General features: G+C 47.1%; 1 protein-coding gene and 1 pseudogene across 5 annotated transcripts in view; one reads left to right on the top strand and one right to left on the bottom strand.

The window, feature by feature from the left end:
* Nucleotides 1–26,543, top strand: part of DAPK2 (death associated protein kinase 2) — a 157,654-nt gene that overhangs the window by 115,913 nt on the left and 15,198 nt on the right. For 3 of the 5 annotated variants that reach the window (XM_077128164.1, XM_077128168.1, XM_077128167.1), the window contains one exon: nt 582–10,971. In XM_077128164.1, coding sequence (XP_076984279.1) covers nt 582–1,190 — 609 coding nt within the window. In that variant the 3' untranslated portion in view covers nt 1,191–10,971. Of the gene's footprint in view, nt 1–581; nt 10,972–11,794; nt 11,885–12,009; nt 12,088–14,875; nt 15,801–26,543 lie in introns of those variants that run through there. The other 2 variants (XM_077128165.1, XM_077128166.1) reach the window with 2 other exon arrangements.
* Nucleotides 6,740–11,692, bottom strand: LOC143656540 (CCHC-type zinc finger nucleic acid binding protein pseudogene; annotated as a pseudogene).

Below are 26,543 nucleotides of genomic sequence, written 5' to 3'. Positions count from 1 at the left end.
TTCCTTCCAGTTCTGTGAATCTGTAGGTGGTGCAGATAAGAAGGGATAGAGGTCTATGGAGGTAGAGAGCAGGGAGGAGGTCATATCTGTCTACCTCTCAAAGACTGGGGAAGGCCCAGGGCTCTCTATATCTGGGGTTGGGCCTAAAGCACAGAGCTAGGGACTGTCTTGGGCTGTCTCCCTGCTCAGCCTGCTGACTGTTGCCAAGGGCTAGGGAGCTGACTGTCCTGAAGGAGGGAGGACAGCCCCCCCATTCTCCCTCTGCCAGGCATGACCTGGTGGGCTCCAACCCTGGAGTGGATGTCCACAGGATTGTGGCTCCAGCCTGCTTGTCTGCGTGAGCACCCATTAAATGCTATGCATGTGGAGACCCTCTAATAGCCTCGGACCACCCTGCCCTGAAGTGAGCATGCAGGCAGCACCCCCACACTCCTCCACCTTTCTTCTGTTCTGTGGGGGTGCTTGTCCCACCTTGATCCTCCCCATGGCCTGCTGCATGCGCCTTCTGCCTGCACCGCTCACTGGCCTTTGGGGCATGCGTGGAGGTAACGCTGTGGTTCTTCTGTCTGACCACCCACCAGTTGAAAGGAGAAGTCAGGGCCCCTGAACAGCGGAAGACAGAGCCTACCCAGCTGAAAACCAAACGCCTGAGAGAGTACACCCTCAAATGCCACTCAAGCATGCCACCCAATAACACCTATGTCAACTTCGAGCGTTTTGCCCGAGTGGTAGAGGACATGGTTCTGGTGGAGCAGGGGTGCTGCGCCCTGGCTGGGGCCCACGATGCCCTCCAGGACGATGTGGAGACCCTGGTCTCCATCTACAATGAGAAGGAGGCATGGTACCGAGAGGAGAATGAAAGCGTCCGGCACGACCTGTCCCAGCTCAGGTACGAGTTCCGCAAGATGGAGTCCCTGAAGAAGCTCCTGCGAGAAGACGTCCAGGCCACAGGGTCCAGCCTTGGAACTGTGGGCAGGAAACTGGACCATCTGCAGATGCAGTTTGAAGCTTTGAGGCAGGAGCTCTCAGCCGACCTACAGTGGATCCAGGATCTGGTGGGCAGCATCCACCTGGAGAGCAGGAGCATAGATGGCCTGGGCTCCGTGTTCCACCAGGATGCCAGTGAATCCCTGACAGAGCTGCTCAATAGATCATGCAGCCGGGAAGCTCTGGCCAACCTGAAGCTCTGAGCTCCAGAATCCAGTCAGTAATGTACCCTGGATGTTTTGCAAAAGCATGCTCTCAGCTGCCCTGCCGGGACATCCAGCTTAGATTATCCTGCAAGGGAGGGTGTGTTTGTAGCAGAGCCTGGAACCCCTCCACCGATCCAGATTTGGTGCTATTTAATTATTCATTCTGCACCGTCCCTCACTAACCTGGTTTTCTGCAGAGGGCACTGGCAGGGCAGCTGTGCTTTTAAAACAATTAGGGAATGAATACCCCTTGGTGGAAAGCCTTGGTGTACCCTTCTCCAGAGGGAGAAACGCCAGCTCGGGGGAGATATTTGATAATTAATTTGAGATGATGGGTTTGTTCACATCTCATTTCTCAACTAAACACACCTTATGGATTGCAGATCTTAGGCAGTATTTGAGTTGACTTAGATTAACAGTAAGTCGGTTTGGTGCTTTCCTGCTGCTGAAGCAGGGATTCAAAATGCACAAAATAATATTACCTTTCATTTGCATTGACTCGTCATTTTTCAAGCACTGGATGTCTTTGACTGCACTGGATCCTTAAAAGGAATCTATGAGATAGGGAGGTGGGTGGTATGATTGTTGTTATTCTGATTATTATTAACTTCCATGTGACAGATGAGAAACTTGACCTGGAGAGAGAAAGTGACTCAGGATTGCTCATGGGTAGTTGAAACAAATGAAACAGGAACCCAGGTTGGCCGATTCTCAGATGGGGATATGGACGTTGGATATTAGCATTCACCTTAGTAATAAAATTCAGATCGTGTGGGCAAAGTAAACCACTTTGTGTATTCAGCCAGGTGTAGGTAGAAAGCCTTATAACTTCAGGCAGTTACCCCAAGAATTATGTCCTCAGAAAGCATGGTTCACTGCTCTTACCTACTCTGCTCCTGTCAGAAGGCACAGCAGGAGGGAGGGGGTAGCACCTTCTCCACTCTTTTCCACCCTTCCCCCCTTCTGACCAAGGGCCCCAACTTTGTGTGAAGAATGAAGACCAAAAGGTACTCAACAAGAAGTTTCCTTTTCTTATGCACCTAGGGCTTTGGTCCTTGAAAGGTCTGAGAAACTCCAGGAGAGTTTTTGAGGAGGCTGAGCAAAAAGATTAGAAAGCACAGAACTCAGTGGTCCCTTTGACCCAAAACTTAGAGCACACTTCCCCAAGGACCATACAATCTGGTCGCCCTGACTTGTATGAACAGCACATAGAGGATGGGCCCCTCTCTGTGCTAGAGGTTTGGGGTGGGGGGCAGTCTCATAGAACACCCTAGTGGAATAAGTGGGGTAAATATTATTTCCAATATAAAGAGGAGGAGATAGTTAGAGGTTTTGATCTGCCCAGGTCATATCAAAGAGTGGCAAATGGCCTTCCAATGACAAGTCCATTGCTCTTTCTGCTTCCCCTGACTTCCATGTCCTCTAGGAGTTTAGCTTCTGCTTATGGATTCATCTGTTCATCCATTCGCAAATACTCATTGAGCATCTACCAACTGCCTGGTGCCCCGCTTGGAGCTGGTGATACAATGTTGAGTAAAAACAGACATGTTCCCTGCCTTCGTGATGTTCACCGTCCAGCAAAGGATTCAGACATGAATCAAGGATCACAGAAAGCTAAATCTGCCTATGCTGAAGGAGCTAACCCTAAAGCTGTGACATATGGTATGAAAGAGAAGTATGCAGCACCACAAGAGCCTACAGTGGAGGTTTGATCTGGCCAGGGAAGGTGTCCCTGAGGTGGTGATGCAGCTGAGATGAGCTAAGCATACCCTGGAAAAAGAAGATTTCCTCACAGAGGCATTAAGCAAGGAGGGGACATGGAAGCTGACAATACAAGGACAGAAAGAAACCTGGAAAGGAAGAGAACCAATAAGAGTGTGGTAGAATTGAGGCTGGAGCAAAGGCAAGGCCCAACCTTGCAGGACTTTGGCCATTTAAAGAGCTCTGCCTTTGTCCCAAGAGTCCTGGGAAGCCAGCAAAGGGGTCCCAACTAGTCAACAGTGCAAGATAATTGAGAGGAAATGTCCAGGGAGCAATGCAGACAGGAAGTGGTTTAGGATAAAACATGAGATTTTGATCCCATGAAACCATTTCCTCAAAATGGTATCTCCTTTTCTATTAACTTGGTGGATCATCTCAAATATCATATATATTTGTAACAGTATTTTGGTGTTAAATTTAGGGACCCATGATTATAAGAAGCATCATTCTTTTATGTACCACAAAGAAAGGGGAAAAAAAAACCCCAAACGGTGTCCAATAGGAGAACCCCACATAGAGCTGGGGGTGGCACTCTCAGTGACAGTGTAAATGGGAAATACAGCCACCACACAGAAAAGGAAGGCAAGACGTCTGTGTCTCAACCTAGACCCTGGGTCAAAGGATGAAAAATCCTCACCTAAGAACAAGAGCCCAGGACAGCGGTACTCGGGTTTGCTTTCACACTATTAGTGTGAGCCAAAAGAAAATCTAATGTGAAACAAGCTAAGGCTGGTTGGCCCCAGCTGGTTGCTGAAGTAAGTGTGGTCTGCTCTGGAAACACCTGCATTTCACTCCAGACCGACATAATGCAGGCCATAGATTGGAAGCTGCATGCTGATTTCAGAAAGCTGAAAATGTGCATCTTGGAAGTCATGGAAGACGGTAACAGCCCTGTTTCCTATGCCTTAACTGGGAGAATTGGGACAAATGACCCACCTACAACCTCTCCAAGGACATACCTGCCTGTTACAGGAAGTTGAATACTCACTTAAGACACTGAATATATTAAAGGTCCCTATGGCTGTGTCAGCAGATACATACAACCAGGTAAGGAGACAAAGCCATTGACTGAGCACCACAGAGCAAAGGTTCTTGTCATGGTCAAAATAAAATGCAGTAGAAGAGAGACATGTTGGTAAAGATTTGGCTTCAGGAGACTGGGAAAAGAGAGGGAAACATGATTATTTTACAATCATGGGAGGGTCCTCAGAGGTGAACCACCTGACACCCCTATTTACAGGTTGCGACTTGTCTGAAGTCTCCCAGCTAGTTAGCTCCAGAGCTTCTAGTTCTTCACAGTAGTGGAATAGTTCACATCCAGTCATTGGCAACTACTCATTTAGATGTTTCATAAAAGATTTCTTTTCTGTACAAAGAGCTTCTAAAGACAAATCCAAGCGAACTGAGAAACCACCCTCCCCCTCCAAGTCTTTTGGGAAAATCTATCTCTTGGCTCCCCTCCTCCCATTCTCCTTTGACCAAGGGGAGCCTGATGAGGCCTCTGGACGTGTGGTGTCAGGGGATGCCCAGCAAGAGAACCATCTTAACTAAGTTCTCCCCATGCCTGGCAGCTGGCATTTTAACAGTGCAGTCAAGGGCAGGGAGGGGGAGACCCTGACAGGACGGATGGAGAGCTGAGAGTGGAATGTCTAGCTAGGACCTCGAGGGAGGAAGTGTTGGGAGACTGCTCTGTGGGCCAGTCCTTCTGCCATCACCAAGGATTTTTAATTCACCAGGCTGGGAATTACAGATCGACCCCTGGGCTCTTCAAACACCACCGTGGGCTGTTTGGGATGGAAGGGGCAGTGAGTGCCACCTTCCTGTACAGTGATTCAAGCTGGAGCACTTGGGGAAGGCAGTAGCCTGTCCCTGCTCTGAGGCAGATGTACATGGCATATGATTACAGACTCTGCGAAGGGAAAGGTGGGGATGGTTGTCTAACGGATGATCATGCAAAAGCTGGCGGTGAAGGGATGGGGCAGAGTAATAATGACAGGAGAAGCCAGAGTCTCCTCCATGAGACCCAGACATGTCCCCCCAGCCAGGCGATTATGAAGATGTCTCACTTGATCACATAGGGCCGTCTGCCCGTGCCAGAGGTGGCCATGTGCCCAGGTCTCACCCACGTCAGCCTTCCGTAAATGTCTGTGGAGCTGAATGGCCTTTTCCCGTCTGTCCATGTGACTCTTGGCCCGGGGAGACTCTTTATGTAAGCGAGGAGACCCAGCCGTGGGCATATTCAGAAAGCAGAGGGAGCGGAGGGGTCAGTTCAGTTGAGCAAACACTGATTGTGCTCCAGCTCTGGGGGGGAGGGGGCGCGGGGGTGGGCAATGATAGATAAAGACAAGGCAACCTCTGAATAAAGGACTCGGTTTCTGGGACTGAACCAGATGATTGCTGGGAAAAGCAATGATGACTAATGAGACAGAGGTACCTAATATTCCTGAAAACAGGAGAGAGATGAATTCTGATTGAGAAAAGGTAAGAGGGACGGCAGAGAGCAGAAGCCTTCCCAGGGACGGTCCTACCTCCCGAATCTTCTCACCTCCCCTCCACTTCGTGGGGTATGAGCCCAAATTGGGGTGAGGAACTTGGAACTGTTGAGTGGAGATTAAAAAGAAAGAGGTTTTTGTTTTTAACTTTTGTTATGGAAAAACTTCAACACTTGTACGTAAGTATAAAGAATAATATAATGAATCTCCATGTAGCAATTACCCACCTTAATCAAGTCATGGGCAATCATCTTTCATCCATCTCCCCCCACTATCTGTGTGTGTATGTGTGTGTGTATCTTAAAGCAAGCATCAGAAACTTATTTATTTCATAAAATCTTCAGCATGAATCTCTGATAAGGACATTTTTCTTTTTAATATAACTGCTGTGCCATTATTATTCCTGACGAAATGAATAATTCCTTAATATCATCTGGATACGCATTTCCACACTGTCAAAGGTGCCCTGTTCCATTTGGTTTGTTCAAATCAGAATCTAAACACAGTCCACAGATGGTATTTGGCTGTCCTGCCTCTCAAGTCTTTTGTCTTCTGTAATAGTATGGAAAGAAAAACTTTTCTTTTTTACCCTTCCTCCTCTAGCTTTATTGGATAGTCTAAAATTACATTTCTATTTTATAGAACTTCACTTGCTTTTTCCATCTGACTTTTAAAAACTGATTACAGCAAATGAAGCACGTTGTCTAAGTGATATAAGTGTACAAAAATAACATCTTGGTTTCAGCGAAAATGCATTTCTGTGCAATTCCTGAAGAGCTCCAAATTATGCTAACTCTGAGCATCGATATTTACTCTGGATTTTAGATTTGGTCTTTGAGAGAAATGTGTTCTAAACCTTTGCCATCACAATCTGTATATCCAACATTGATGCTGTGATGAAGTTGTTCCTGTTTAGGCTTTTATCTTGATTTCTCTCTTGCACAGCATATTTATCTTTTTATTTTGTTTACTCCCACTCAACTGTATGCTCTATGGAGGGCCTGATACAGATGTTACTTGATGTTATTTAATAGATACTGAAGTCAAACAATCCAAGGCCAACGCTTTGCCAAAATTAAAGTTATTTATCGAAATTCATAGATGCTTCCAGAATTGGTTTTACCTCCTACATGGGAACATATTCAAGAAACCCAGAATGGGCTTACTGGTCAGACTCAACTCTTCCCATTCATTAATTCCTATTCACCAGTGGCACAGAAAGGGGGTTCTTTAACAAAGCATTATATGTAACACCTCTACCAAACTAAACATTAACTTTTTTTTTGTAGCCAAATGCAGAAATTCTATTTTTTCCCACCCCTTTCCTCCTTTCACACGGCAAGTAATGCTCACTGGCCTGGGAGTAGCCTCTATCTCCCAGCCTTTGGTCATCAATCAGAAAAAGGAGGGGCGCCAAAGGAAAATAATTAAGCTGTAGCCTCCATTGTGCATTCCCGTGCAAGGTGCCCTGGCTCGCCATAGGGGTAACAGATGCCTTCACTCACCTTGCTACAGTTGATGGCCACACCAGTTTCACCAGACTCGTAGCACTTCCCTTGGTGCCATCTTTTTGAATGTGTCCAAATTCTGCACAGAAAGAGCACTTCTGCTCATCTGCATGGTCACAGCCACGAGCCAGCCGGCCTGGTTTGCCACTGCCATAGCGGCTCAGCTTTTGCGCTCTGTTGGGCTCCTTGCAGTCCCTGGCAGCGTGGTCACCTCTACTGCAGTTCCAGCAGGCATCCTCCCGAAGGGCACAATCCTTGCCAAGAAGACCAGACTCACCACAGCGATAACAAATGTCTGGGAGAGATGAGAAAACAAACAGGAAACCTCTGCCACAGCTTCCCATTCCACGACCACGGCCTTCCCCAGTACAGCATTCCAGTGCCTTGTGGCCACATCGTCTGCATTAGAAGCACTCATTGCTGCTCGTGGCTGCAGTAAGGTCTTCTTCAGAACCTGAGCTAAAGATCTGCCCTGGTAGACACTCGGACACAGGCCTGAGGACGGAGGCTTGCAAGGGGGCAGCTGTTTATTTTCAGGATCCTTGCCTGAGCCCCATGCGAGTCTGCCCATGGCTCCCACACACGCCGCTGTGCACCAAGGAAGATGTTTAAAGCTTTTCCTGAGGACCAAAAAATTGCTCGGAAAACTGGAAGCTCCCAGAGAAGAGAATTAAAAGGTTGTGTGCATACATGATGATCAGTAACTCAGAAAAGTAAGACTAGACCAGGCAGGGAAAGGGGCATTTCTGCCTCTTTTCACTGTATTCACTAAAGGAAATAATGTACAGACACACAGCCTATCGTAGTTCTCCCCACCCATTTATAAGGAGGCAGAGACTTGGGCACCATAAGCCTCACATGTTTCTTTCCTGGGAAAACAGGGGTGAAGCCAGCAGCACCCAGGCTTTAGCTATCTAGACAGTCAACAGAAAGGAGAGGTGGTGGTGGTGCATTTCGAGACTCACTTAAGTGGGTTGAAAAGGCAAGACCCAGAGAAACGGTTCTGGACAGGAAAGAGAAGTGGGTGCTTAGGTGACCTTGGCTTTCCGTGGAGGATGGGGCTGGAGAAATGGCACAGGCAGAGATTTGCAATGTTGCAGTCTGTCCAGTTACTGCAGGAGGCCGGCAACAGAAAATCCTCTGAGGACACCTCCTCTGTAAAGCCAGGGAGCTTTCTTTTCTTGTGCCTGGTAGGATGGCTGCTTCATCCCCGCTTCTGTGGATGAACTGGTCTATCGGATTTTTTTCAAAGACATTTGCATCTGCATAAACAAAGCCTGACTTTAGCCACAGCTTTCTGTCTTCTTGCCTCCCTTCCCAACATTTTTCCTAGACACCAGATACGCTCCTAGGAGACTGGTCAGAATTGTTCAGGCTCTCTGGTGTCCCCGATGGACCACAAGGCCCAAAGGTGGCACCATTTGTTTGCAAAGGGGGGGGGGGGTCAGGAGAAGGCAGAACATAGCTTCCCCCTTCCCACGCCCCCCTCTCCCCACGCCCAATTTAATCAAAAATGTTAGTGCCACATTCCTTCTGGGAACAGTTTCTGCAGCAGAATTTACATCTTTGTGACTCAGACTTCCTGAGAAGACAGTGTCAGCATTTAGTGCCCTCTTAGCAACCAGAGAGGCCAGCCAGGCAGATTTATAGCCCATGGGGCCTCCTCCTCGGGGTTTATACTGTTGTGTGTAGCATATAGACACGGCCCTAGAAGTAATCCCATTGTCTCCCATTAGTGGCATCTGGGAATGGTCCCACCTAACATTTAGTTGGGCTCCTCTGCTGAGTGACTGGTGCTGTTGGGCCACTTGGAAGATGGGGTTCTTGTTAATGGAACTCCCCTCATGTGCATGCTGACCTTCTGGTCATGAGGTTCAGCCAAAGTGTCCATACCACTCCTGAGTGAGGGTGCCAGCAAGTGGACAAAAAGAGGTCCCTTCCTCTCAGAGTCTACTAATTCCACCTCATCAAACTTACCATCTATAATATAAGTGCCCCCAGCAAGGGTTAGGTTTGGAGGTCATTTATGCCTGAATGTGAATTGTCTTCTTTGTATACCAGTGGTTAGAGATAGAAATATTTTTGCTGGTTGGGGAGGCAGGGGACTAATTATCCTGGGAAGGAGATTCTAGGAACTGGGAGGTGCAGGGGAGGGTACAAACAATAAACCAATAAATAAATACTGAGGTGTCAGGAGTGACACATGCAGCAAAGGAGCAGTCAAGGAAGCCTCCCTAAGGAGGGGACATTTGAGCAAAGACCTGAACAAAGTAATAAAGTATATAGGTAAACAATGCTTTAAGCGAATGCAGAGAACCTGAGAACAGCAAGTAGATGAGTGGTGGGAGCTGAATAGACATGAGAAAGGTAGGAAGTCAGGCTGAAGAAGAAGCCAGGCCTTCGAGGTCTCCATGAGCTCCTTGGGTCCTGTCAAGTGCACTTGGGAAATTGCTGGAAGGTTTTGAGGGAAGTAACAGTCCTGGTCCTCAACACAGATTGGGGACTGTGTGTCCTTTTGCATCTCCCTTCCAGGTGGGACCTACTTCCAGGGCTGGACTTGCAGGTTGGTGCTTCAGAGGAGGTGACAAGTGGTTGAGAAATGGGCATGGTCTGATACTGCTCTCAAAGCCCTCATCCTTTTCTCTTCTCTGCTCTCTCTCTGCCTTCCTCCCTCCCCTCCTCTCTTTTTCCTCCTGCATTCTTTAAGCCCAAATCACTCTGTTCCAGTTCTAGAGACTTCCTCTCCCCTTCCCATCCATATTGCAGGCAGTCTCCTTCCTGCAGCCTGACCACAGAGCTTCTTTCTATGCCTTCAAGTTGTTTTCCAGTAGAAGCCCGACTCCCTCTGCACAGTTGACCAAGCCGGGTGCTGTATATCATCAAGGAGCACTCATATTGGGGAGGGAGACAGTATATCTTAGAAATTGTCTTGGAGGAGGTCATATTTGAATTGGACTTTTGAAATACTTGGAGGCTTTCCATGGGGCAGGGTGTGGGGACGTAGAAAGGGCCTCCTGCCAGAAGCTTTTAAGTCCAGAGCAGCATGGGTCAGCAGTATGTGCTGGCTTCTATTTGGTGCCCAACACCAGGGTGAAAAATAAACAAGAGGGGAGGTTGTTCCTGGTGTGATTAGGACACAAGATGAGTTCTTGGGAGTCAACAAGCTACCTCACCCAGCATTCATCAAATGCGCCACTGCAGTGATGAGGCTGCCAGAGCACAGAGAAAAATTTCAGAACATCCTGGGCAGGTCTTTATTTTCTTGAGGTCATGGAGTCCTTTGAGAATCAATGAAAGCCATCCACTCTTCTCAGAAGAAATGTCTGTACATTTATACACTACACTGTTCTTTATTGAGCTATAATTCACACACCATAAAAATTCACCATTTTAAAGTGTACAATTCAATGGTTTTTGGTATATTCACAAGGTTGTACAACCATTACCACTAATCCCAGAACATTTTCATCACCCAAAAAGAAACCCTTTGTCCTTTAGCAGTCATTACCTATTCCTACCTCCTCCTGCCCCTGGCAACCACTAATCTGTTTTTTGTCTCTATAGATTTGTCTATTCTGAATATTTCATATAAATGGAATCAGACAATTTATGGTCTTTTGTGTCTGGCTTCTCTCATTTAGGATAATGTTATCAAGGTTCATCCATGTTGTAGCATATATCAGTACTTTATTCCTTTTTATGATGAATAATATTTCATTTTATGGATATACCACATTTTGTTTATTCATCAGGTGATGGCTGTTTGGGTTGTTTCCACTTTGTGGCTATAATGAATAATGCTGCTTTGAACATTTGTGTACAAGCATACACATTAAAATTTGCAAACCATTTCAGGAGGTTCACAGGATCCCTGAAACCTGTCTCTTGATCTCTTAATCTAAGAAAACCTACCTTTACAGAGGAGGCGGGATGTGAAGAAGGGGTGGAGAAGGCAAGAAGGCTAACAGTAATTTTATTACTATTTATTTGAGCAGCAATAGGCTAGGTGCATAACATGCCTGCCTATCCTTAACAAAAACACCATCACACCGTGTTAATATCCCCATATTACAGAAACTGAGGCTCAGAGAAGCCATGCCAGGCTTGGCTAAGCCTTGACTGCTAGGCTGTGAAATGCAACTGCACATGCCACTTCCTCTCAACCCTTCTCAGTGCTCTTGTTTCCTTCCATTTATTCATTTATTTATTTATTTAATATGCAATCTTATTGACATATGTTCACATACCACATGATCATCCAAACTATACAATCAATGGCTCACAGTATCATATAGTTGTGCATTCATCACTACCACCAGTTTTAGAACATTTTCATTACTCCAAAAATAAAAATAAAAAAAAAGAACACCCAAAACATCTCATATCCCTTCTCCCCCATTCCCCATTATTTACTTAGTCTTTATTTTCTTACTCATCTGCCCATACGCTGGAGTAAGGGAGTGTCAGTCACAAGCTTTTCACCATTTTATTTTTTATGGAGCATTAATATCCTGGCTTGCCAACAAGGCATCCATCCATTTTACTAAACCCACAGCCAGCACAGTGCATCGTGGGCGTCCCCGTACTGCCACCACATGGTGGCCTCCCACCCAGTGGCTCCACGTTCAATTCTGCTTCCCCAAGCCTCCAGCCCCGCCGGCCTGTCTATCGGTGGGAATATCAGCTCCGGACCCTGGGGCATCTCCGGAACAGCTGTGGCTGTGCGGCCTGAGCGCATGCGCGTGGCTCCGGCGCGGCGTGTGGCCGCGGCTCTGTGAAGACTGGGGTGGCCACCACGCAAGGCCCGGCCTCAGCCGCCACTCTCCGCTTTGTCCCTCAGCCGGTGGACAACCAGCAAGCCATGGTGCGCAGGGAGTCCGTGGTCAACCTGGAGAACTTCAAGAAGCAGTATGTCCGCAGGCGGTGGAAGGTGTGTTGGGGTTTGGGGGTGGAGGCAGGAGGGAGCCCCCCAGCGCCGCCGCCAGGGCCCCCTGGCTTTCTCAGGACGCCTGTGCCTGCTCTCATTGGTGGCTCTTTTTCTCTCCCTCCCCTCAGCTGTCCTTCAGCATCGTGTCCTTGTGTAACCATCTCACTCGCTCCTTGATGAGGAAGGTGCATCTGAGGCTGGACGAGGTAAACACGGGGCCCTCTTCAAGGGCTGGATTCTGGGCGGCCTGGGGCTCGCGGACACGGGTGTCTGGAGTGTTTCCAGCAATTCTGCTGGTCTGCGCTGGAGGCTGAGGTGTGTGTTCAGAGGCACTTCTGGGCAGTGCCCGGCCGCCTTCAGTGGGGCCGCAAGAGCTCCTGGAGGCTCTCGAATCCCTTTCTGGTGGGCCTCCAGAGGGGCTGCTGCCCCCCCACGACCCCCAGCCTTTCTCCAAAGAGTTCTCCCGGGGGACCACAAAAACTCTAGGCAATGAGACCCTGCCCCCCCCCAACCTAAAAATTACCTCTGATAATCCAAACTCTGCTTTAGGATGGGAGGTTTACGTTCTATTTTTTCAATTTTTATATTTACTGTTTTGCTTAGATCGCCGTTATTGATAATATTTGGGGTGATGATTTGTATTTGACTAGCTTGGTACAGTTTTATGTACATTTAAAACAAGAGGCTTCAATATAAATACATCGGTCAGGAGTATAGCCTCAGACCACCCGGATTCAGATCCACCGCTTAGTAGTTGTGTAACCTTGGGGAAATGACTTAACCTCCCTGTGGCAAAATTTTCTCTTTTGTAAAATGGGATTAATAATAGTCCCTTTCTCATCACGTAGTTGTGGAGAGTAAATGATGACACAGTCTTAGAATAGGGCCTGGCATATAAGTGCTGGGTGAGCATTAGCAATTATTGATGTTGTTATTGTTTAAAATCCTCCTGTAGATTTCAAAATGCAGCACCAGTATTGGCATTTCGGTTGGCAGGGTTCCCTGGACAGCCCCTCCCCACTGCTTGCTGAGTGTGGTGAAGGGAGCCCAGCAGTATCCGGGATGCTAAGGGGTCAGGACACAGACTCCTGCTCAGGAAGGGGCTGGTGGGCAGCTGCCTGAAACCCATGGGCAGTCAGCCCCATGCAGCCTCGGGATTCTCGGTGTCCCATACCCCAGGGAGCGTAGCCCCTGCACCCTTTCCCCTTCGTCCCCTGTCCCCCAGGATTATCTTTCTTTAGACTGACCAGTTGTTTATTCTTGCTGTTGTCCAGGACTTGATGGCTCCAGAGGCCTGAAACAACTGTGTGGCTTTTGCCAAGCCCTGCCCCTTCTCTGACCAGTTTCTTCCTCTGCTATAAAAGGGGACTGGACTTCTTTCCCTCTGAAAATCCTTGTTGAGGACAGGTGGACTTTTCCCCCAGCTTACTTTTTTTATTGTTTTGGCTCTGACTCATATGAAGAAGTTGCTATTCAGCAGAGCTTGAGTTATTTATATTGTAATAGTCGGGTTTGGTCCAGGATGGATTTGGCTAAAACTGATGTTGACCTTGAATTGCCAGCTGGCTCAAAGCGGGGGAAGGGAAGAAGGTCCTGGGAGCGTGCATGGCAGGCAGAGTGGCATGCCTCTCAGGCTGAGCCCCTGGCCCCGTCACCCTGATATAATACATTCCATGTGGAGAGAAGACCAGAGAGTAACTGAAAAGATTGTAAATTTCTTTCCTAATTTTTGTGCTTCTGCAAATACTCAGCACCATCAACTCAGTGGCTCACCCTACAAGTGGAAAAAGATGTCCGAGCTGTCTGTTTTATAGCTCCTTAAGGTTATAACCTTAAATATGAAAACAAAAAAATATATGGTGAATGTAATTAACAGCTCTGGATTATATATTTGAGTGTGTTAAAAGGAGAAATTTTAGGTTGTATGTACAGTACTAGAATGAAAGTTTAAAAAAATATCCATGGAATGGCACAACACAGCAAGCCCTAAGTTAAACCATGGATTACAGTTAATAGCGCAATTTTTAAAATATGCTTTCATCAAGTATAATAAATGCTCCACACCTGGCCCTCTTTTCACAGCATAGGCAGGCCTTGAGGAGGTTAATCTGACACTGTCCATCCCCTACCTAATAACAGAGTGATATATGGGAATCTTGCATTTTATGCATGATTGTTCTGTGACCCTCTATTTCACTCATAAAAAGATAAAAAATAGATATAAAAAAAGAAAATGTTAGATCTGTATGTTGACGAAGCATTAAAATTGGACACTTGACAGCGGCTTTTTTATGGCTCACTTAAAGGCTTTCTGAATTACTATTTCTTTTACAACTGTACATTCTGATAATTAGATTATATTGGTTTGGCCTGAATGTAAAAACAGTATAATGCCCAGAGAGGCTGACTTGGCGCTAGTTTAGTCACATACCAGCCGAAGAACAGCTCTTTACTCTTTTCCTCTTTCATAAAAAATGGAGCTCAGAAGTCATTTTCCTGGGGAAAAAAATCATGGCAAGACTCTGCTGACGGTGAAATCTAAGCCAGTTAAGGAAGAGGGGGTGAGGAGAGGGGCCGTTGGAGCTGGGGGGCGGGGGGTTGCTGAGGCTCACTCCCTAACCCACTTATCTCTAAGCTGAGTTCAGGAGACTTCTCAGCCCATAGACCATGTACCACATCTTCAGCCACAAAGGGAACCAGACAGAATTTTCATTATTATTAAAGTTTGGCTTCTCCTGGTGCCTGGTTCCCCCTAGACATCCTGTGTTTTCTTCCTCTTGGAAACAAGATCTCGAGACAGTTGGCCTGGCCGTCTTTCACAGCATGGGCAGGCCTCGAGGAGGTTAATCTGACACTGTCCACCCCCTACCTCTCACCTCCAGGACCCCGTTTCCCGGTCCCTGGGCACGCAGCAGGCCTGCCTGACCTGGGTGTGTCATTCCAGGTTGCCCGGCTCCATCCCAATCCTTGGGCCTCTTTGCTTTTTATTCCCAGAGGAATTGTGAGAGTGACACAGAGGAGGACATCGCCAAGAGGAAAGCCCTCCACCCCCGGAGGAGGAGCAGCACGTCCTAACTGTCCAGCTCTCTGTGGCCTCCAGGGAGGCCTGGGCCAGTGGGCCCCCTTCTGTGTAGCTCTTAGACCCAGGTTGTTACCAGCACCCAGATGTTCTGCATCCCCGAGCACTTTGCAAGACAGATGGGCCTGCAAGTTTTAGAAGACTTTTCAGGGGAGCTGAGATCCCCCTCGGAGCTGTGTTCTCGCCTGGAGGAGGCGCCAACATTCCCAAAGTTCTGAATTCTCCATGAAACCAGCTTTCACCTGACTGCCAACCTTAGAACCTAGGCTGAGGGTGTGAACTTAAGGAAACAGCATAATCAGACATCATCGGGATCTGGACCTACATGTGTGGGTGTGAGGAGTGAGGGTTTTGTGACATCATCTGAGGGGCTGGACAGAAGGGGAGCCCAAGCCCACCCAGGCAGTTCTCCTGGACCAGGCAGGGTGAATAGAAGAGAGGCAAATGTTGGGTAAAGGGAAACCCTGGGCCCAGAAATCTCTTGCTTCTATCTGAAGAAAGCAGGAGATACCATTTTATCTCTATGGGTAGAGTTTGGCTGGCATTATGAGGGGCAAGGGAAAAAGAAGGCCTCGGGTGGGTGAGGTGGATGGGGCTGAAGGCCAGACTCAGGCAGCTTTCCTCGCGGGGAGGGAGAACAGACGCCTTCCCGATGGGAACAGGGTGAGTGAGGAAAGTGAATCTTGGGATGTGAGGGACCAATCCTGTGACCTCCCAGATCCCACGTGTGGTCAGGGTATCAGGCTGACCAATATATTCAAACCTCCTAAGATAGACGGTTGCCAACTCATTGTATTGTAATTTTTTTCATTTTTTTAATTAAACTTCTGGTTTACCTGATGCTTGGTTTCTTTTAGGGCCACCCCATCTGATTTCCCTCAACTCAGGTACCTATGACTCTGGGGGAAAACCTGAGTTTGGGGTATTTAGTGAACAGAACCTCAGAAAATCATACTGAAGCACCCCCTCTGAACTGGAGGTGTCTTCCTTCTCCATCCTTACCTAAAGGTCTCCAGCTCAAGAAAATTGGCCCAGATACCTGCATTTATTGCCTGTTCTCCCTCTACCTTTACTACCACCACCTACCTCTGCCAACCATGGCCAAGATGGGACAGGGGACTTCATAGATGTAGAGAAGGACAGAGAAGGAACCACAGGGAGAAAGGAGAGGGAAAAGAGATGGTTTACTCGGGCCCTTGAGTGGATTTGGCAAGGGAACTTTAAAGTCATAGATATGGGCTCTACTTTCCAGGCCAACAGAGTGGTGTTTCCAACCAGAGGCCCAGAGAAGAGCCTTAGAAGCCAGAAGTATAAACAGGGTGAGGCTTTGAGGCTGGGAAGGTACATGGGAAGAGCTGGAAAGAGAGAGAGAGAGAAGCCTTGAAGAGTGAGTGAGGAAACTTAGCTGAGAAAATAAACAAAGAAGGAGAGAGGGTAAAGAATAAAACAGTGAAAATAGGGAGCCCTGAGGGTAAAGGGATCCTTTTCCTCGGTAGGTGGCGAGTTTTAAGCACATTGTGTAAAGAAGTGAGCCAAATGCCTTCATCCAAGGATGGATCCAGGGTGAAGTGGCCATTCCAGCAGCCAGTCCTAAAGGACACCTAGGGCAATATACAAGATTCTACAAAGCTTCTGTGCATTAGGGTAACTTTCCAGAAACCTAGAGCCTCCAGATGGGTCCCTGGACCAGATAAGTCCTGAAACTTAGAGGGCCCAGCCTCTCCAGAACATTAGCTAGTTCCATCTCCCTGCCCCATATTATCGACAGCCCCTTCCAACATGAAAAAGTTAGAATGGTCATAGCCAAATACCCCTAAAGAAAGGGATAGAAAGATCAAAGGTGATGGTGGAGTTATGCAAGAAGACAGGATTTAATAAATGAAGATGATTCATTAAATTGATATCTCTTTTAATCTCCAGTATCTTAGAGCAGTTAGAAATAAAAACTTAAAATTGTGGAGTTGTAACCCATGTCAAACTCTGTTCTACAACTGTAGAAATCTGTTCTACAACTAATTGTGGTGCTGTGGTTTCTGGAAAGTTACTCTAGGGCGTGGAACCCTTGTGGAATCTTATATATTGCCCTAGGTGTTCTTTAGGATTGGCTGAAATGGTCTTGGTTGGGGTTGGCCGGTTATGGTAGGTAGCAAGGTCTAAGCTTGTGTAAGAGCAGCCTCTAGAGTAGCCTCTCAATTCTACTTGAACTCTCTCTGCCATTGATACTTTATTAGTTATACTTCTTTTCCCCCTTTTGGTCAGGATGGAATTGTTGATCCCACGGTGCCAGGGCCAGACTCATCCCTGGAAGTCATCTCCCATGCTGCCAGGGAGACCCTCACCCCTGGATGTCATGTCCCACATGGGGATGGAAAGCAATGATTTCACTTGCAGAGTTAGGCTTAGAGAGAGTGAAGCCACATCTGAGCAACAAAAGAAGTCCTCTAGAAGTAACTTTTAGACACACCTATAAGTAGGCTAAGCTTTTCCACTACCTACATAAGCTTTCACAAGAGTAAGCCTCAAGATCAAGGGCTTAGCCTATTGATTCTGGTGTCCCTAAAGTTTGACACAGTATCAGGGGATTCCCAGTCAGTGAACCATTATTTCTTGGGTTCCCACTGTGTGTTTGGCACTATTCTAGGCACTGGGATTAGAACAGTGAGCAGGACAGACATGGGTCCTTCCCTAAAGGCATCTACATTCTAGAAGTCTTGGGAATTCAGAATGCCATCCTGCTCACAGACTGCTGCTCCCAGCTTCCTCTCATCCAGGTCATACAAAGCTAAGCTCTCTGGTGTTTGATGGTGCCTGCTGGATTTCCCAGAATCTCTTGGGAACCACAGAGCCAGGCAGTGGGCAGAAGAGGCTTTTGAGGATGCACATACTGCATTCTCACCCCAGATGCCCTATGCCCACAGCCAGAAGCCAGGTCCCCATGCCCCTCCCTTGCAGGCCCCAGTTCCCGTGGCATCTCGCTTGGCAGATGGCTGCTGCCCTCCAGGTGTGAGGATGAGTGGAGCAGCTGACTCAGGGACACCAGGTGTGTTCTATCGTCTCTGAAGATGCGTTAGCCAGCTGACACTTCAGAACTAAAAAGGACCACGGTGTGTGCTCTGAGGCAAACAACATTTTCAATAATGAAACTGTTCTCCATTAAGAAGCAATTCTTTAAAGAGGTCTGAAGGTGCCCTGCCCCAGAGCATTTGCCTGTGTGTTTGCAGGATGGTGTGTTAATATTTCACAAATATGCATATAAATATTTTAGCACTCTGTGTTTTAATGTCAATCTCATCAGCTTTCCTGACTCCTGACTCCGGGTCTTAGAGATCCTTTGCATTTTCCACGTGCATATTTGTTTACTGAAAACCTTATTTTGGAAGCAATTGAAGGCCATACCATAAAGATGAATCACAAAATCTATCTGAAAGAAAAATCAAGCCCTGTGCTTCACAGACCTTTAAAGTAGGTATATGTGAAAATAGTTCAATTGTGGGATACCATAAGGAATTTTATCAGGCACAGGGTTGTAGAACTTTCTTTCAGCGTGGGTACCGGCTTAATATCATCCTGACATTGTTCTGCTCACCCTTGTTGTACCCCCAAAGAATAATATTCTCCTTGGTGGTCTGCTGAGCCGATCCCATTCTAAGAAATAGGTTTAGGGATTAGAGCAGTTGAAGAGCTGTGAACAAAGGTTAATCGATATTTCAAAAAGCAGAGTGACCTCCCAGTAATGGTTTCTAAAATGCCTCTCTTCCTGTCTTCTCCTTTCTCTCACTAGTTTTTCTCACCTCTCCATAGCTGAAGCACATTCTTAACCTGAAAACAGTTGGTTTTATTATCTAGGGAGAAATAATTTGGCAAGTATTTTTCCCCTGTGCATCACTGATCCCCCACCCCTAAGGTAGAGGGAAAATGAGAGAAGAAAAGGAAGTTCACCATAACTTTTAAGAACCTGCTCTGGAATAGGAACATTTCACAGAAAGCATTTCATTTAATCCCCTCCATAACATTTTTAGGAAAGTGAGAGCCCCATTTGTATAGATGAGGAAATTGAGGCTCGGAGGGGTTTAGAAATTTGCATACAATCATGCAGCTGAAGTACTTAGAGTCTGGATTCCAGCCCAGTTTTGCCTACCCCCAAATCCACATTCGTCTCTTTTTTTCTGGAGAAACACAGTACTGAGTGATACAAAAGCATCCTGGAGACCATATTCAGTACAATATTATTTTTATAAAGTTCAAAAACCAAACTATACCATACATTGTTTAGGGATATATGCAAATGTGATAGAACTATATTTTATAAGCAAGGGAATGACTACAATCAAAAGTCAGATTACCTCTGGGCAGCTGAGATGAGGAGGAGGGCAATGGACTCTAGGCTGTTTGCAGAGTTCTAGCTGACACTAAATTCCTGGCATGATGGGCTCATGGGAGTTCATTTTATTCTTATGCTTTATAACTTACATAAAGCATAGGTAAGTCAGAAATGTTCTTTTGAGAGAGGACCCGCAAGTGGGTGCCTGCCGGCCCCTTCAGGGCTGACCACTGCATTCCCGCCGAGGCCCTGTCCCCCTCTCCCCCCCCAGCTGCTTTCAGCTGATGGCTGAGCAGAGTGAATGGATACTGGAGTCAGGGCATTCCTGTCCGATGGGGGATACCTCTAATGGGTTCTGGGGTCCTCATCTACCTGGATGAGACTCTTTCAGAATCACACTGCAGTCTGAGGCTCTTCCCTTCCGATCCTCAGTCCTTCCCTCTCTCCTTTCTCAGGTGTCAGACCAAAGCTCTCCCTTGCCCACTCTTACTCCCTTTCCCCTTATCCTTTGCAGATGCATCTCTAACCACCCCACTCCTGCCCAAATCTCTTACACTTGCAACTCCATCTTGGTGTCTGCTTCCCAAAGCACCTGTACTGTCACAAGGAAGAGGGAGAAAGCAGGGAAGGTTGAACTTGTGCCTTCTTTTCCTCTCCACCACTCTCCCTTGGCAGGCACAGACAGAGCCATCCCATTTTCCACAGAGCTGTGTGCTCAGCCACAAAGCTGTGTGCTCAACTGATGTTTTTTGTTTGTTTTGTTTTTAATGATGGTGGTTATTTTCTGGCAAAAAAAAACAACAACAATTTTTAAGATAAAAGCTAATTCTGTTTTTCCCCTTTCTCCTGCCTCTTATCTTAAAGTTCAGAATTGTGAACGTGGCCCAAGAGGCCCATCACAATCTGGCCCTGCCTGCTGCTCCGGCCTGTGGGCCCCCTGCCTGCCGTGCACCAGCCGCCCAGGCCTGGAGCTCCCGGTATTCCTCAAAGGCCAGGCTCCTTCCTGCCTGATTCAGGATCTGGGCACACGTCATCTATCTAGAACACTTCCTTTTCCACCCCAAACCTCACCCAGTACTCTGCCTCTTTGTAAAACTCACTCCTAATCCTTTAGGGTCTTATAGAGTTTGAAACTGTTTGTGCCCCAGTAAAACATGTTAAACTTAATCTAGTCCTGTGGGTATGAACCCATGAGGGTACTTCGCTTAAGGTGCTGCCCAGCGCAATTGGAATGGGTCTTAATCCTATTACTGGAGTCCTTTATAAGCAGAATGAAATTCAGACAGAAAGAGAGAAAACCACAGAGGGAGCAGCCAGAAGCTGAGCATCAACAGAACCCTAGAGGAGGAAGAGACCAGGATTTGATGCCATGTGACAAGTTAAGGATCAAGAGCTCCAGCGTCTAGCCCCAAAACACCACAGTCTTTGAGGAAAAAGCATTTCCTTGATGATGCCTTGATTTGGACTTTTCAAATTCAAATTGTTGGTTGTTGGAACTGCTTGAGAAAGTCAAGACCCAGGGGACCCAGCTGAGAGACACCTGGGCCTCAGCTCTCCTCTCAACTTCCAGGTCACATGAGCTTTCATGTCCACTCCTTCCTGGGGCTGGCTGAGGTCACAACCTTCTAAATGCATGCAGGGTCAGCCACCCATCTGAAATTTCACCTCAGTGTGTGAAAGGAGATATGTCCAACCACAAACACACATACCCTACATCCTTATGACTCAGCAGCTAATAGCTCCTAGAATGTCAACTAGACCAGCCTCAAAGGTCTGACAGCATTAGAACAGTTGCTGCAAATGCTTAGCCCAGAGGGCACTTTCTCCATGAAACCTTTGGAAGAATACTCAGAAACCCAGACACATTCAGACATATAGTCAGATGCACACACAGAAACAAAGACAGACAGACAGGCAGGCACAAACACACAGATTCCTCTTGAGGACTCAGTCAGAGTCAGAGCTGCCCTCCTTGCTTGACCTTGAACACTTCTGCCCGTAGTAGCAGTGGCCGCTGGCTTTCTGGGTCTTGACTTTCTCAAGCTGTTCCAACAACCAAGCTACTGGCTTTGAAATTGATTGATGAGACATTTCCTGGTGGAGAGGGAGTCTAGGCAGATTTTCTTTGATGATTCAAACTGTAGACCTCACCAAACTCTTAGGACTGGTGCTGACCCAGGGCAGCCCTGCCAAGTGATAGAAGTCCAGATTCATGGGAATCCCTCCCCTCCTCCCCCAACCAACCAACAAATAAACAAAAAGCACCGTACATTCTATGCTTAGCCACAACGCAAGCAAAGGAGTCTTTCAGGTTTGTCTGATTTAAACAGCAAAGTTTCCCCCAGGATGTCAGGGACAGAAAGAAAGCCTTGGTCACAGACTTCTGGATTGGAGCAGGTTTCACAGGTTCTTTCCCAAGAGTAGTTGATGAAGAGCAAGAAGGTACTTGGCCACTGATGGTACAGCTGATAGAAGACAGTGGATAGGGAAAGAGTTCAAGTTGGCCATGGAAGGTAAAGACACACCTTCTGAATATTTCCATGTGCCTAAAACAGTGCTAGGCATTGGGGTATGGAGGGAAACATTTCTGTTCCCAAGGAACCCAGACTGGTGGAAAACCTGCAGATGAGGCCCCATGAGGCCAGAGACATAGATGTGGTTGAGGGGAGGGAAGGTGGTGGTCTGAGCACACCAAGGTGGGCTGGTCCTTCTGGAGAGGTGGTGGTCAGAGGAGAGGAGAGGGGTTGGACCTGGAGCAGGAGAGTGTCACCACTGATCACTCGTATTCAAGCAGTGAAGGCCACTGGTAAAATTCCCCATTTGCTTACAGTCACTCACCTCTGGTAAGGCATTGCCAGCCAATGGAGCCTTGTGGGTCTGGAATGCAGGGCAGTGGGTTTGATGGGGAGGCCTGGGAGGGGGTTTGGCTTCATGACTTTGTAGGTACTCATTCAACTCCATATGCTCATCCGGTATCTGCACCTACCAGGGAAACAGGGAGCAATCTCCCCTGGCAGGACCCTCACACTATTGGCATCAAATCATTCACATTGTCACAATTTCTTTCTCAAGTTGGGCTCCAATCTGCTTCTCTGGTTCTGTCTTCTGGGGTCACATTCATTCAACAAATATTATAATAAGATGGAAAAGTCAGTCCTTGTCCTCAAGGAACCCACAATCCAAGGACAAGGACAGTTAACCCATTACACAGGGCAGGACAAAATAGGGGCTGAGCCGGAGGCTGAAGAAGAAGCCCTTCATTCTGGCAACTTAAAAGATAAGTGGATTCATGTATGCGGTAGGGGCTGAGAAGTTGAGACCAGAAACAACGTAAACAGACACAGAAGTGAGAGCAGAACATCTCCTGAGGAAGTGGAATAGTCTGGGCTGGGGGGTGGGGGGTGGCTTGGTTTGGAGGGGGAGCTGTGGCTTTTATTCAGTGAACTATGAGAAGGTCCAGAGGTTTTGTAAGGCTTGGTCAGAGTGTGGCTCAGATCAGCAGTTCTCAAAGTGTGGTCCCCAGGTCAGCAGCAGCAGCACCACCTGTTAGAAAGGCCAAATCTCTGTCCAGGCCCAGATCACCGAACCAGAAACCCTGGGGGTGGGCACAGCATCTGTATTTTAATAAGTCCTCCAGATGGTTTGGATGCACTGGTTTAGAAAACTTACTCTGATAGGACAGAAGGTAGATGAGGTGGGCGAGTCTGGAGGAGGGAGGGTAGTTAGGGGTTGTTGGACTCTCCTGATGAAATAGGGTCAGAGATTGGAGTTCCAGTGCCAGCTCCTTCACCTTCTGTCTGTGTGAAACCAAGCAAGATACTTGCTTCTCCTGGGCTTCAGGTTCTGCATCTTCAAAAAGAGGTCTCAGCTGGAGAAGAGAAGTGAGAATGGTGCCCAGGATTGAGGGGTTTTCCAGGACATGGGAGTTTGAGTACTAAAACAAGGAGGGTCCAGAGCAAACCCAGACAGTCACACATTCCCCAACACAGGGCCCCAAAAGAAGAGAGCTCAGGATGTTTATTGAGGGAATAGCTGAAGGGTAGAGTTGCTAAGGGGCCCAAAGTCCCCTTCTCTAGTGCTTTGGTGGCAGCTAAAGTTACCCACCCCTCTTGCCACCTGCTTTGGTGCCCATCAGACCTGGCTGGAGCCCCTCCCTCCTTCCTCTGCCCTGATATGACTCGGGACACCAGCACCTGAGCCCAGATAGACGAGGGGGCCAGGACAGTGGCAAGGGCTTAATGTCGGCTCCCCATGGGCATGTTGCTGACCCAGTGCCCTCACTCATGTGACAAGCTATATGGCCAATGCCTTCCAGACTATGCTGATGCAGCTGGAGGCTGAGAATACCCAGAGCCCCGGCCTGGGTGCCAGGGTGACTCCTCTGGGCTAGTTGTCAAGGGAGTGGGCATGGTGTCTGCTCCCCTGCTCTGGCCTTGCCTGAGATCTCTGGGCTGTCACCGCCTAGGCCAGGGGTCTCTCTGGGATGATTTCAAGGCCTTGTGGCCCCACCTTCCCTACAGTTTGAATATTTTAAAACAGGGATCTGGCTACTTTTTTTTTTACCCCACCCCTCTCCCACATGTGCACAAACCCAAGAGGTGCACAGAGGCTTCACCACATTGACTGAGAGGTAACCACCAGCCAGAAAGGCTACCCAGGGAAGTTTCCTCAGAAAAGCAGGGCAGTTGCTATCAGAAGGCCCCAGAACACCTCTCTTCATGTCTTGTTGGTCCATGTGGTCAGCACTGGGCTGATAAGAGGGGCAAGGGAATGGAATTGGGGTGCTTTGTTTGGGCCTGAGACCCAAGGTCTTAGAGTCTGAGGTAGACTCAGCCTTCTCCAAAACTGGTAGGATACTCAGGGGGAAACTGAGGTTGCTGTTAAGAGATGGAGCATGGATGTGGGAGAGGTGGGCCTGACATCTCCCTCGGTTTTCCTCATCTTCCCTGCTGTTACCTGGGCCATGCTTTTATCTAGTTCTACTGTTCAATATCCTCCACCCATTCCGAGTTGGTTCATGAACAAACTGTCTTGGGTTCAAATGAGGCTCCCTGCTCCCACAACCCTCTCCATCTGGCCAGAAACTGGTCCTCTTGTGGCTTCTAAAACTGCAAGCCCTATCCGTATCTACTCCCCTTCCCTGGAAATTGGCTTCAAGCCCAGGCAGAAGGTGCTGGCTTTGGGCATGGAGACACTGGCTTTGGAGTCAGGCCAGGCCTCTGAGTGTTAAGTGCCTGATTCTGGCACTTTCCTGATTGAGTGACTTTCAGCAAAGAACTTGATCTCTCTATGTCTCAGTTTCCCCTCTTATAAAATGGGAATAACAATGTTTCCTGCAGGGCTACTGTGAAGATTAAATTAGCTGGGCTAACACATGTAAAGTGCCTGATACGTTGCACTCAGGAAGTAATTGCTGTTGCAAGAACCGGTCTTCTTGTTGTTGATATCTGGTATTAGTTTGTTAAGCTGCTGGAAAGCAATATACCAGAAATGGAATGGCTTTTAAAAAAGGAATTTAATAACTTACAAGTTTACAGTTCTAGTGAAGTGAAAGTATCCAAATTAAGGCACCAACAAGAGGTTACCTTCACTCAAGAAAGGCTGATACCCAACTCTGCAAGTGAAATCATTGCCCTCCACCCTATACAGGACATGACATCCAGGGGTGAAAGTCTCCCTGGAGACATGGGAGAGGACTCCAAGGGATAAATCCAGACCTGGCACCATGAGATCAACAATTCCATCCTGACCAAAAGGGGGAAAAGAAGTGTAGCAAGTAATGTATCAGTGGCTGAGAGAGTTCAAATAGAGTCGAGGTTGCTCTTATGCAAGATTCAGTTAGACCTTGCTACCTATCAAAACCTGCCAACCCCCAACCAGGACCATTCCAGTCAATCCTATAGAACACCTAGGGCAATATATAAAATTTCACAAGGATTCCATGCACTAGAGTAACTTTCCAGAAACCTACAACCTCCAGATGGGTCCCTGGTCCAGACAAGTCCTGAGACCTAGCCCAGCCTCTCCAGAACATCAGATGGTTCCGTCTCCCTACCCCATATAAGTGACAGACCCTTCCAATGTCAAAAGTTTAGAATTGCCATAGCGCAAACAACCCTAAAGAAAGGTATGGAAAAATCAAAGGTAATTGTGGAATTATACATAGGACTTAAATGAATATGAATGCTGAATCATTAAACTGATACCTCTTTTAGTCTCCAGTAATTTAGAGCAGCTAGAAATAAAAACCTAAAATTGTGAAATTGTAATCCATGTCAAAGTCTGAAATATGTTCTACAACTAATTGTGGTGCTATGCTTTGAAATTTATAGCTTTTTTGTATATATGTTATCATTCACAAAAAAAAGAAGGAAAAGAAAGTTGATTGCAATGATAAAAAAGTATTTAAGCCCTCTAGCCTCCTATTTTCTGGAGCAGCTAGAAGGAAAAATATGAGAGGATCGTATGATAGCCCATGACAAACTCTGGGATCTGTCCTGTAATCACTTTTTGAAGAGTGCTTTGAAAACTATTGCTTTTTTATTTCTTTGCCTTGTGTATATGTTATACTCTACCATAAAAATAATATTCTTTTTAAAAAAAGAAAAAGAAAGGCTAATGCTGTGCAGAACACCTCTGTCAGCTGGAAGCAACGAACCTTGTTCCTGGTTCATTGCTTCCAGCTTCTGATGCCAGTGGTTTCCTCTCTAAGCATCAGTGGACCTTCACTTAGCTTCTCTGGGTTCTGGCTTGCTCAGCATCTCATGGAAGGCACATGGCCATGTCTGCTGGGCTCTGCCTGTGTCTAGGCATCTGCTCTCTCTGTCAGCACTCCAAGCACCTCCAACCATGTCTCTGAAGTAACTGTTTTCCAAGCATTTGCATCAGCTCTGAGGTTTCTTCAAAATGTTTCCCCTTTTGAAGTACTCCAGTAGACTAATCAAGACCCACCTTGAATGGGTGGCGTCACATTTCCATCTAATCAAAAAGTCATACCCACCATTGGGCATATCACACCTCCATGGAGATAATCTCATCAAAATTTTCCATGCTATGGTATTGAATCAGGATTAAAAGAAACGGCTGCCTGCCACAAGATTGGATCAGGAATAAAACATGACTTTTCTGGAGTACATAATAGATTTACTCTGGCACAACATCATAAAGTGGATAAAAATGTATACATAAATGAGGAAATTGAAGCAAAAGGGAGGAAGATAGAGATTTACTGGAGTATTCCTGCATCTGGCAACCACTTTTGT

This window comes from Tamandua tetradactyla, chromosome 14 (assembly GCF_023851605.1).
Source record: "Tamandua tetradactyla isolate mTamTet1 chromosome 14, mTamTet1.pri, whole genome shotgun sequence".
Lineage (NCBI taxonomy): Eukaryota > Metazoa > Chordata > Mammalia > Pilosa > Myrmecophagidae > Tamandua > Tamandua tetradactyla.
Note: the sequence above shows the minus strand (reverse complement) of the source record. Positions and strands in the feature narration are given on the sequence as shown.